The sequence below is a fragment of the Amia ocellicauda genome, chromosome 10 (assembly GCF_036373705.1).
Source record: "Amia ocellicauda isolate fAmiCal2 chromosome 10, fAmiCal2.hap1, whole genome shotgun sequence".
Taxonomy (NCBI): Eukaryota; Metazoa; Chordata; class Actinopteri; order Amiiformes; family Amiidae; genus Amia; species Amia ocellicauda.
In genome coordinates, this window is record NC_089859.1 from 23,412,372 (window position 1) to 23,423,584 (window position 11,213).

Genomic DNA, 11,213 nt, shown 5'->3' on the forward strand with positions numbered 1-11,213 from the left:
TCCCATTTAAAGGAAACTAAAATCAGTACCAAAGTACCAATAGATTATATTATAAAGCATAAGCCGTACTGAAAGAGCACTACAGTCAGTCCCGGGCAGTACCACAGTGGAGCGGGGTGGTGCTGAAGTGCCTGTAGGATGGTCTGGCCTTGGCCCAGGGCAGTGAGGGGCTCCATGGTCTGGCACCACCTGTCACAGCTGGCCCTGGCGTTCCCCCCCAGCCCGGGAGAACAGCGCTGTGTTGTGTTCGGCTGCAGACGAGGCCGTCCTGGCCAGCTGACAGTTGCTGCTAATGGCTGCGCTGGCCAGAGTAATTTACTGAAAGTCACATTGTAGACAGTTCGAGATGCCCACAGCCAGAAGAATCCTCTCACTTGAAGCTCTTGTGCACCAGATAAAACATCATAAGTGCAGTTAATGGTTTGAAATATGATTTTGTATTTGTTCCACGTTTTTATTGCTCAGCGTTTTCCCAAGAACATTCAGTGTAATTTTAAGGAGTTGTCAAATACTGATGAGATTAGTTGCCAGCAGTTTTTTTTCTTTTGTCTAATCAAGAGTGTGTTTTTCTGGATCAAACTAGCTGTATTGAAGTCCATCTTAAAGACTTGTATTCATATCTCAACTGACTCTGAACTGTTATTTATTTTTATATTTGTTATTTATGAAGTCCAGCACAGGGGGTTGTACTACTAGATTAAACGTTTGACAGAAGATGATTTGTTTTGTTTTCTTCATACCAGTTAATGGACCAGTTCATGGGATGTGCGTTGCCCTTGGGCCACTGATGCACAGGAAAGGTCGTCAAAATGGGATCTGAATAATTCAATTTCCCAGCGAATATACTTCTCACACTGTCAGTAAACCTTTCATCGCACTGCATTGAACCTGGCGATGCGTGTCGAGGTCTGTAGAGTAAAGCTTGTGTCCCACACACCTGGTACACATGGTAAAAAGAAGGTGGCTGATAGTGCCATCAAGAGATCTATTACATGTTACATGGGAGATTAGTGATAAGGCTTAGGCGAGTGATAAGTTGAAGACCTCAGCTTTATCTATTCAAGGTACCTGCTGTAACATAATTATCTGAAATGGTGTTTCTACATCTCCGATATGCTACAGAATGAAGCAGAGTCAGGGACAAATGATCCTTGGACACAAGCATGGCACGAAAACAGCCCCAGTGCAGAATGAAATGAGGCTCAACATTGTAGTTTGTTTTGGTATTCACAGACATGATATATTGGCACTGTTCTTCTACGGAATCGGTTACCGACTTGTCATTTCCGGTTGACTGCTTCCTTTTGTCTTCATAGTATGTGTAGTGCTTTTTGTATGTTAAGGTAATGAAGTAAACCAATATGAGAAGACACGAGGTCAATGGAAATGTATGTAAAAGCACACCTCAGCGTTGTCGTTGATAGAAGGACGTCTCTGAACGAGTAAACTGGAGACCCTGAATCCCAGTGTTTTCATTTTATTGAAGGTTAACCGTCATCCACAGCAGCTGGCGGGGTGACGGGGGTCAATGTGTGCTCATCCTCTTCGATGGAGAGGGTGTTACACTTGGGATGTAGTGGCAATACTTCAGATGTGTGTTTCTGTATTGTCTCTGGGTCATAATCTAAATCATCTTTAGCTGGGGAAGCTCCGGTCTGTCAGATCGGCCCTGCAGGGAGCTGGACGTGTGACATCCCACGTATCCTGATGCCTGGGATGATTTACAGGGGATTATTCGGTTTTGCACAGCATTATTGTGTAACACTAAACCGGCTGTATGGTGGAAGCTAAGGTCTCTATCGAATATATAAATGTCTGGATTGGAGCTTCAAAGCTTTGTTTGTTAAAGAAATTAAGCATCTTCTAGTGGGGATAAAAAGATATGCACATTTTCAATACCTCGTTCATTGGCATCCTGCTGTGCATTAAACACACTCTGTTACAGCTCTCGCATTGTTTTAAATCTCCGTTCATTGGTTCATGTTTTGCTCTAGCTGTGGTCTAGTCACAGAGACTGATAAAAGGCATTTCTCCCCCAGGTTTATACACCGGCTCTGATGCACCCCAGTGTTTAATGTTCTTTTGCTGTTCAGTGTTGCTGTTGTTGTTATCATTAGATGTGTTTTATTGTGGCTAGGTACGCATTTTCACAATCTTTCTGCTTTTCTTTCTTTTTTTTTTTTTTGCTTTTATAGAAGATAAGCCTTTTTCACAGTGCTTTGTAGTAGCTTTCGTAAAGACTCCTTATATAGCAATGCATATGTGCGCATATACACTCACCTAAAGGATTATTAGGAACACCTGTTCAATTTCTCATTAATGCAATTATCTAACCAACCAATCACATGGCAGTTGCTTCAATGCATTTAGGGGTGTGGTCCTGGTCAAGACAATCTCCTGAACTCCAAACTGAATGTCTGAATGGGAAAGAAAGGTGATTTAAGCAAATTTGAGCGTGGCATGGTTGTTGGTGCCAGACGGGCTGGTCTGAGTATTTCACAATCTGCTCAGTTACTGGGATTTTCACGCACAACCATTTCTAGGGTTTACAAAGAATGGTGTGAAAAGGGAAAAACATCCAGTATGCGGCAGTCCTGTGGGCGAAAATGCCTTGTTGATGCTAGAGGTCAGAGGAGAATGGGCCGACTGATTCAAGCTGACAGAAGAGCAACTTTGACTGAAATAACCACTCGTTACAACCGAGGTATGCAGCAAAGCATTTGTGAAGCCACAACACGTACAACCTTGAGGCAGATGGGCTACAACAGCAGAAGACCCCACCGGGTACCACTCATCTCCACTACAAATAGGAAGAAGAGGCTACAATTTGCACAAGCTCACCAAAACTGGACAGTTGAAGACTGGAAAAATGTTGCCTGGTCTGATGAGTCTCGATTTCTGTTGAGACATTCAGATGGTAGAGTCAGAATTTGGCGTAAACAGAATGAGAACATGGATCCATCATGCCTTGTTACTACTGTGCAGGCTGGTGGTGGTGGTGTAATGGTGTGGGGGATGTTTTCTTGGCACACTTTAGGCCCCTTAGTGCCAATTGGGCATCGTTTAAATGCCACGGCCTACCTGAGCATTGTTTCTGACCATGTCCATCCCTTTATGACCACCATGTACCCATCCTCTGATGGCTACTTCCAGCAGGATAATGCACCATGTCACAAAGGTCGAATCATTTCAAATTGGTTTCTTGAACATGACAATGAGTTCACTGTACTAAACTGGCCCCCACAGTCACCAGATCTCAACCCAATAGAGCATCTTTGGGATGTGGTGGAACGGGAGCTTCGTGCCCTGGATGTGCATCCCACAAATCTCCATCAACTGCAAGATGCTATCCTATCAATATGGGCCAACATTTCTAAAGAATGCTTTCAGCACCTTGTTGAATCAATGCCACGTAGAATTAAGGCAGTTCTGAAGGCGAAAGGGGTCAAACACAGTATTAGTATGGTGTTCCTAATAATCCTTTAGGTGAGTGTACATATGTAAGGCTGTTAAATTAATTCTGTATGCTGTTTAATCTGTTTCCAGTGTAGTATTGCCCAGCACTGGCTCACTGTAACGCTTGCTCTCCAGTGGACGGGCCGTGACTCTCCTGACCTGTGACGGTTACTTTCTTCAGGCTCACGAGCGGCTGGAGGATGTGAAACTGGAAGCGGTGAGCGACAACAACATGGAGCTGGTCAGCGAGATCCTCGATGACATCAGCCCTCTGACCAGTAAGGACGACAGCGCTGCGGAGCTGTCCCGCATCCTCAAAGAGCCGCACTTCCAGGTAATGGCAGGAAAACTTGGCTTGTGTGCTTTGGAAACAAACAACCAAATAGTGTGAGTGCCCCTGTTGCCGTGCTTCAAGTAAGGAGCCGTTTGTGTTTGTGTGCTTTGGAAACAGACAGAAAAGTGTTAGTGCCGATGACTGCCGTTGCCGTGCTTCAGATCAGGAGCGGTTTGTGTGCTAAAGTGCTGTGTTGGATCGACACACAGTTGACAAAAAAATGTTGTCGACTTTCACAGAAGGTGTCATGTTCTCTTATGATACCGGGTGTACTTTACTATACGCTTTGCAGGAAAGTTGCAGTTTCACTGTGGGCCAGGTGATACTATTCCTGGTTTCATTGTATTTTCCTTAGCTGTATTTATCAGCACGGTTTATTAAAATGGCACCGTATGATCACAGAATGGAGTACTGATTTTTAAATTAGACTTACTGGTTTTTGCATGGCATTTAGAGGGTAAAGGAATTAGCATAAGTAATGAAATCCATATTAAATAATGAGTTTCCTCACTCTAAAAATAACCTCCCACCCCTTTACTCACATAATTTACATGCGAGAAATGACCAACCGATAAACTGTTACACAAGACCAGTCGCCTTGTTGTGTTTCACATCCTGTGCTGCCATTTTTGTTTCCTTCGCAGTCGCTGCTCGAAGCTCACGATATGGTGGCATCGAAATGCTATGAACCCCCTCAGTCCAGCTCTGAAGTCAATAACGACACCGTGGCCCCCAACCAGCTGCTCCAGGCAGATGCCGTGCGAATGATCGGCATACGCAAGAGGGCCGGAGAGCCCCTGGCAAGTGGCATGCTTGAGTGGATTTGTTATTATGACCTTAAACATGTCATTGTATGTCTGTCTTATTCTCCTACGAAGAATATCCGTTTGCATATTTTGATGACAGGACTGAAGCAACTCTTTTTATAGCCAATAAACGCATGATTTATAAAAAGCAAATTGGAGAAAATGAAAGTATATTGTCTGTTTTACTGCTGAACGTTTTACGAGGTGTGTCCAGAATCCCGTGCAGTTAGACTAGAAAAGAGAAAGCAGGGGAAGGAAGGATGAAACGGATTTGGGGGCGTTGGGCTTCCTCGATTGGTGACTGTGTTCCCGTTCCGTTCAGGGGGTGACGTTCCGGGTGGAGAGCAATGACCTGGTGATCGCACGCATCCTCCATGGGGGCATGATCGACCGGCAGGGCCTGTTGCACGTGGGCGACGTCATCAAGGAGGTCAACGGCCGTGACGTGGGCAACAATCCCAAGGAGCTGCAGGAGATGCTGAAGAACTGCAGCGGCGGCATCACGCTGAAAATCCTCCCCAGCTACAAGGACGCCCCGCCACCGCAGCAGGTGATGTTGACCTCGAGTGCTCGGAAAGTAGATAACGTTGGTATAAAACTGTCTGGACACCGTGCGCTCGGGTTTTGCTCTGCGACGGGTGCTTTATTGTCAAGATTGAGAGAATGTACTGTGGGCTGTGACTGACTGGAGCAAATACCAGTTAAGAGTGCTGAAAATGACACTCAGCCACCCCCCCGTCCCGGCACCTCCTCTTCCCTACGATATCTTGTGACACGTAGCTTTTAAAGAGCAGTCCTCCGGGTCCACGCTCCCACGTTCCCTGCAGGCGTCTGTCAAATGATTTATTTCTCCACCTGAAACCCACCGGCCCGGCTCGGTTATGTAATGTCTAGCAGTTGTGAGCAAGGGCGCCCTGTCAGTTAAAGGGTTAAGTGAACTATACCCTGACGAAGTCCAGATTTAGATCCCTAATCCATCATGGCAGTAACTCTATACAGAGCAGACCTATTAATACCACCGAGGGTCCTCTTCAGGGCTTGTCGCTGCGATGGCCGCTTTGTCTAAATGCGCTTTCTCCCTCTGAAGGCTGTCCATCTGCGAAACGTGCGCCGCCTTATAGGGAGTCCCTGACGGGCCGACACACGGGCCCAGATTAGTCGGCCCGGAGGAACCCGCAAACTGCTGTCGATGGGGGAAAATATTGAAATTAGGAGCGGAGGCTGAAGTTGACAGGATTTTTAACCAAATCCAATTAAGCAATCAGAACTGGGCAGGGCTTGGTAGCATCGAGTGAGAAGATTATAGCGGGTTTGTGTGTTTATCTTGTAATCGTTCACCAAGCTCTGCATCGGTGTGCATACTTTAATAAAGACATTTGGACAGTTTCTGAAGCCAGGGATTGGACATTTAAAGGCTGAATGGACATTTGAGGCCTGTTCAGTAGTCAGTAGAACGCAAAAAGGCTTTCGTCTGTAGGAGAGGCAAATGTTCACGTGTTCATAGTTTAATTTTGTCGGGGGTTATTTATGTGCATTATTTATTTTTCCGGAAAGTGTGCCACTAAATTCTAAGGTCTTTCTGCTACAACTTAATTAATTTCAATGAGTTTTTAAAGCCTTTGAGCCCTGCCAATGAAAGATGCCCATTAGCAGTGTAACTTTCCTCGCCCAGATCTGTCACTATGCAGGGGGAATGCTGCGTAGCGCTCGGATGGGCTGCCGTGTGTACCGCATGTCAGACCAGCCTCCTAAGAATAGTGTTGCACTGCATAAGGGTAACTAAACCACAGAAACGCCGACCATGTTAACAGCTGGGTCTGGTTGCAAAAGAGTATCTGTTACAGTAGCAAGCTATAAAAAAAATAAAAGTGAAATGAGGAACACCTTGAAACTGTCATAAACCTGTCCAGTCTTAAAATGTAAAACTGATATAAATGTTACCGGCGTCGTTTCCCCGTTTCCTCAGTGGAGTCGTCTGTTAGATCCCTCGACTGACTAATTGGTCAACTTTTTTGTTTCGGTTTTTCTTACTGTAGCAAGGACTCTATTATGATTCACTAAGAAATTAATTGCTTTCGCCTGTTACTCTTTATTTTGGCCTTTGAGGGAATCTTTCCTTTTAAAATGAAAATTGCTCCTCAAGAAAGTAAAACAATTAATAATAATAGAGATATTTATTATAATAGTCATATTTTTATGTCTTCCAGGTCTATGTAAAACCTCATTTTGATTATAATCCAGGCCACGACAATCTAATCCCTTGCAAAGAGGCCGGCCTGGCCTTTTCCCGGGGGGACATCTTGCAGATCGTCAACAGAGAAGACTCCAACTGGTGGCAGGTTTGTGCGACTCGACCATTCGACAACAGGGATTTCAGGCAAAACAAAAGCTGGTTACAGTTTACTACTGCAGAATGCCGTCCATCTCTCTGTGTCTCTCTCTCTCACACTTGGACACACACACACACACTGCAATGTGAGATGGACATGAATAGTGAATAATAACTGAGCTGCGGTGCTGTTACACTGTCCGTGTCTGACTCCGTGTTCCTCTCTGCTCCTCCAGGCCTGCCATGTGGTGGGAGGGTCGACCGGACTCATCCCCAGCCAGTTCCTGGAGGAGAAGAGAAAAGCTTTTGTGCGACGAGATTGGGAAGGCTCGGGTATACATGACATCATCATCATTGTTTTATTGTCATTCAGTAAAGTAGTTGAAGAACTGCAGAGATTGTGAAATATTGTAATGGGAGTGGAATGGATAAAGTGTCCTCAGAGCTCCCTCTAGTGGCGACTGTGGGAGTGACTGTTATTTGTGCTGTTCTCAGGAGTCCTGTGTGGAACGATGACCGGGAAGAAGAAGAAAAAGATGATGTATCTCACGGCCAGAAATGCAGGTACGCCGAGTGAAAACTGAATGTGAACGACTCTAGACTTTTAATCGAGCATATGCTGTGCGGGCCAAATGATTGACCTGCCTTCCCAACGGCCCCCCATGTGCAGAGTTTGACCGCCACGAGCTGCAGATCTACGAGGAGGTCGCCCGGATGCCCCCCTTCCAGAGGAAGACCCTGGTGCTGATTGGGGCGCAGGGGGTCGGCCGCCGGAGCCTGAAGAACCGGCTGATCGTGCTGAACCCCACAAGGTTCGGAACAACGGTGCCCTGTGAGTGCGATTTGATCTATTTATTAGTGATTCATATCTGTAACTGCTTCTTGACACTATGCGACATCATCGGGAATCGATTTGCACAGCAGCCAATCAGCAGTGGGGGGGACAGATCAGTCAGGTCAGTTGACAGCGATGGGAACTGACCTCGGACGTCTTGGTGTCCGTCTTCACCACAGTCACCTCGAGGAGGCCGCGGGAGGACGAGAAGGACGGGCAGTCGTACCGGTTTGTGACGAGGGTGGAGATGGAGGCGGACATCAAAGCCAGCCGGTACCTGGAGCACGGAGAGTACGAGGGCAACCTGTACGGCACCAAGATCGACTCAATCCATGAAGTGGTGGAGACCGGGAGGACGTGCATCCTGGACGTGAACCCTCAGGTACCGGCTCGACCGCGGTGGTGTGCCGACACGGACGCTTTTTGTTCTGCGGTGTCTTTTTTTTGTAGTCCCTGTGTGTGAGCGTCGAGAGGATTGTGGGTAAAGAGCTGAGTGCGTCTGCCCTGTTGTCCGCAGGCTCTGAAAGTCTTGAAGACTTCGGAGTTCATGCCGTACGTGGTGTTCATCGCCGCCCCGGAGCTGGACACGCTGCGGGCGATGCACAAAGCCGTGGTTGATGCCGGCATAACTACCAAGCTTTTGACAGTAAGGACCATTCTTCTGATTATTTATTTTACACACACATTCTGCGGGACTGAAGTGGAAGAGCCCTGACCTCTACCCCACACTGCTTTGCTCCACTGCAACACAACTTTAGTTAACGGGGCACGATCTATAAATCATTTGTGAAGGAACAAACCTCTGTAATCGCAGCCACAGGGCAGTCGCTAAAACGCTGCCACTGTTCATGGTCCCAAAGCATGGAAGCAGCGCCGCTCCCATTAGTGCGATTTTGTCGATTTGTGCTTCTGGAGACCTGTCCTTTTTCTAGTTCATATTCAGCATGGCCAGTATCTTAGGAAAGCGGTGGATTGTTTTCTTTCTGAGTTTTGTTAAACAGTCCAAATCGCCAAATTAATTGTGGGATTGTTTGTGTTGTAGGAGAACTGAATAGCTTTATTTTAGATGCAATATCACAGTGGTGTCATTTGCAAGGACAGGAAAAGATCCCATGATGCCGTCTCCAGATGAAATGGTGTTGAAATCCTGTATTATATGTTTACTTGCACAAGCCTGGTAATTTATTATAGCATAAAAAAATGTTGAAAGCAGAATGCAGTTCTAGTTATTTATTAATAATAATAATAATAATATTAGTTATGTGGCTTTGTGAGAGACACGGGAGAAAATGTCTACCCACCCTCCGTCCGTTTGCTCAAGCCGAGAGGAGTCGGACGCTGTACCTCCTTACCGGTTTGTCCGCTGAAATGGAGTAATAGAGAAGGAAAGCTCAAAGAACCAGGAAAAATAATAATCTAATTTCCCTGACAGGACACAGACTTGAAAAAGACGGTGGACGAGAGCGCTCGGATTCAGAGGGCCTACAGCCACTACTTTGACCTGGCCATCGTAAATGACAATCTAGACAAAGCCTTTGAGAAACTGCAGGCTGCGGTGGACAAACTGCGCTCGGAGCCCCAGTGGGTCCCCGTCAACTGGGTCTACTGAGGGCCGGCCGCGGGGGTCCGCAGGGCGGGGTGCGGAGGACGGACCCCCGGAGGATGTGCGGACCTCCCACCCCCCGACTCCCTGGTACACTGCGATGACTTTTTCTACACAAATTGAAGGGAAAGTGTACTTATTTATTTTAATTTTTATAACTTTTTACAGAATCTTTCTATTCATATCGACTAAGTAAAATCACGACCACGACGACAAAGACGACAAAACCGGAGCCATGTTTTTTTTTTTTTTTGTTCGTTTGTTTGTTTTTGTACCACAATTGGGCCCAACTGAACCTGAAATTGTGATCCGACAAAAGGACGAGACTGCTTGAGAGATTTTAATGTATTTATTCAGAAGTCCGAGATGCTCAGAAGCAATTGCTCATCCTGAGGTGAGACACTACTCTTCATTGACATAAATGAATCGTATCATTAATAACAATAATAACAACGAGTTTCTCAACAGAGAAGTGTTTACATGCTAGCAATACCACAGTAATTGCAACGCCACTTTTTGTTAATGCTCTGTGTGAAATGTGACCGTAGGTTTTCTTTTCTGTTCGCCATCGTGTTTTTCTCATTTCCTCCTTAGGATATCTCTAAATAAACCCCCAGTGTAATCCCATTTGACACCCAGCTGCTTTGAAACCGCTGTAGTTACTTTTAAATTGATATCCATTAATAGTGGAATCGTAGTTTTTAGCTTCATTTTCTGAGAGGCGAGAGCTATATCTGTACCCCTCGAGAATATTAAAACCCCGTCTCTGTCTGTCTCTGTATTTTCTGTTGGTGATTTTAGTTGATAGGTTTTAGGAAGAAAATAAGTTTGTGTTATTTCGATTTTTAAAGTAGAATTTTTGTTTTGCTTCTACTGTTCTAAAAAAGAATGTTCCTTGAAGAACAAAGTGCATCCGGAATGTTTCTGCTTCTGATGCGACATATTGTGATTGTGTTTGTTTTTCTTCCCGTATTCTGGAAGTTTGGCGTGTGTGCTTGACGGCTGACTGAAAAGACACTGAAGGATCCTGGGATGTTTAAAAAAAAAAAAAAATGGTGTCCATTGACACTTGGGAGCAGCTGTGAACCCAGTTTGTTTTTGGGGCGTCTTATACTCTGAAAAATACCAGTAAGAGTTCTCCATGTAGAGCTCTTACTGGTATTTTTCGATATTAACTTCTGCTGTATAAATTCTGAAGTTCCCTTGCATTTATCCCGAAAATGAACTTCAATAAGTAGGCAATCGAAGGATACCCAACATCCCTTTTTTTACTTTTACATTCCATCACTAGTCATTTAGTTGTTGACCAACCCCTGGGGAAAGAAAAAGTACTCGTTTAGTGGTGTATGGCTGAGTTGTGTAGCATTGTGTTTTTTTTTTCAGCAGCACAAGCATGGTACAAAAATAAATATTCTGTCAAGACCCCCCAGGCAGTTTGCCTGTGTCAACAAAAGCGATTAAATGCGGAAGTGGCCCCTACTGTCTCATCGCAAACCTCCATGTGTCCCCTAACCATTATGATGTGTTTCGAGTAGTATTCCCTCCCCCCCACCCTACACTTAAAACAAGGAATGGTGCTGCTTTTCCCGACATTACTTTATAGGAAACAAAAACACTTTGGTGTAAGGGGGGGGGAAAGGACTGTGCCATATCTTATTGTACATCGTGAATCGGCCATGGGTCTGTTTGGTCCACGATCTCTAACACTGCCATCACAAATAAAGTTCAGTATATAAATATCTATATTAATATTGGCTGGGTTTCCCCGTCTGCCTTTTTTATTACATATTTGTGTGGCATACTTTCTGCAGTAATGGACAGAAGTCCTTGTCGGTGGGACAAGTGTAAAA

At 45.3% G+C, this 11,213-nt stretch overlaps 1 protein-coding gene across 6 annotated transcripts in view; it reads left to right on the forward strand.

The window, feature by feature from the left end:
- Nucleotides 1–11,117, forward strand: part of LOC136760280 (protein PALS2) — a 41,691-nt gene extending 30,574 nt beyond the window's left edge. For all 6 annotated transcript variants that reach the window (XM_066715607.1, XM_066715608.1, XM_066715605.1 and 3 more), the window contains 10 exons: nucleotides 3,638–3,790; nucleotides 4,435–4,590; nucleotides 4,919–5,146; nucleotides 6,804–6,935; nucleotides 7,162–7,258; nucleotides 7,421–7,489; nucleotides 7,596–7,757; nucleotides 7,940–8,142; nucleotides 8,278–8,406; nucleotides 9,193–11,117. In XM_066715607.1, the coding sequence (XP_066571704.1) occupies nucleotides 3,638–3,790; nucleotides 4,435–4,590; nucleotides 4,919–5,146; nucleotides 6,804–6,935; nucleotides 7,162–7,258; nucleotides 7,421–7,489; nucleotides 7,596–7,757; nucleotides 7,940–8,142; nucleotides 8,278–8,406; nucleotides 9,193–9,369 (1,506 nt within the window). In that variant the 3' untranslated portion in view covers nucleotides 9,370–11,117. The remainder of the gene's footprint in view (nucleotides 1–3,637; nucleotides 3,791–4,434; nucleotides 4,591–4,918; nucleotides 5,147–6,803; nucleotides 6,936–7,161; nucleotides 7,259–7,420; nucleotides 7,490–7,595; nucleotides 7,758–7,939; nucleotides 8,143–8,277; nucleotides 8,407–9,192) is intronic.
- Nucleotides 11,118–11,213: the final 96 nt, after the last annotated feature.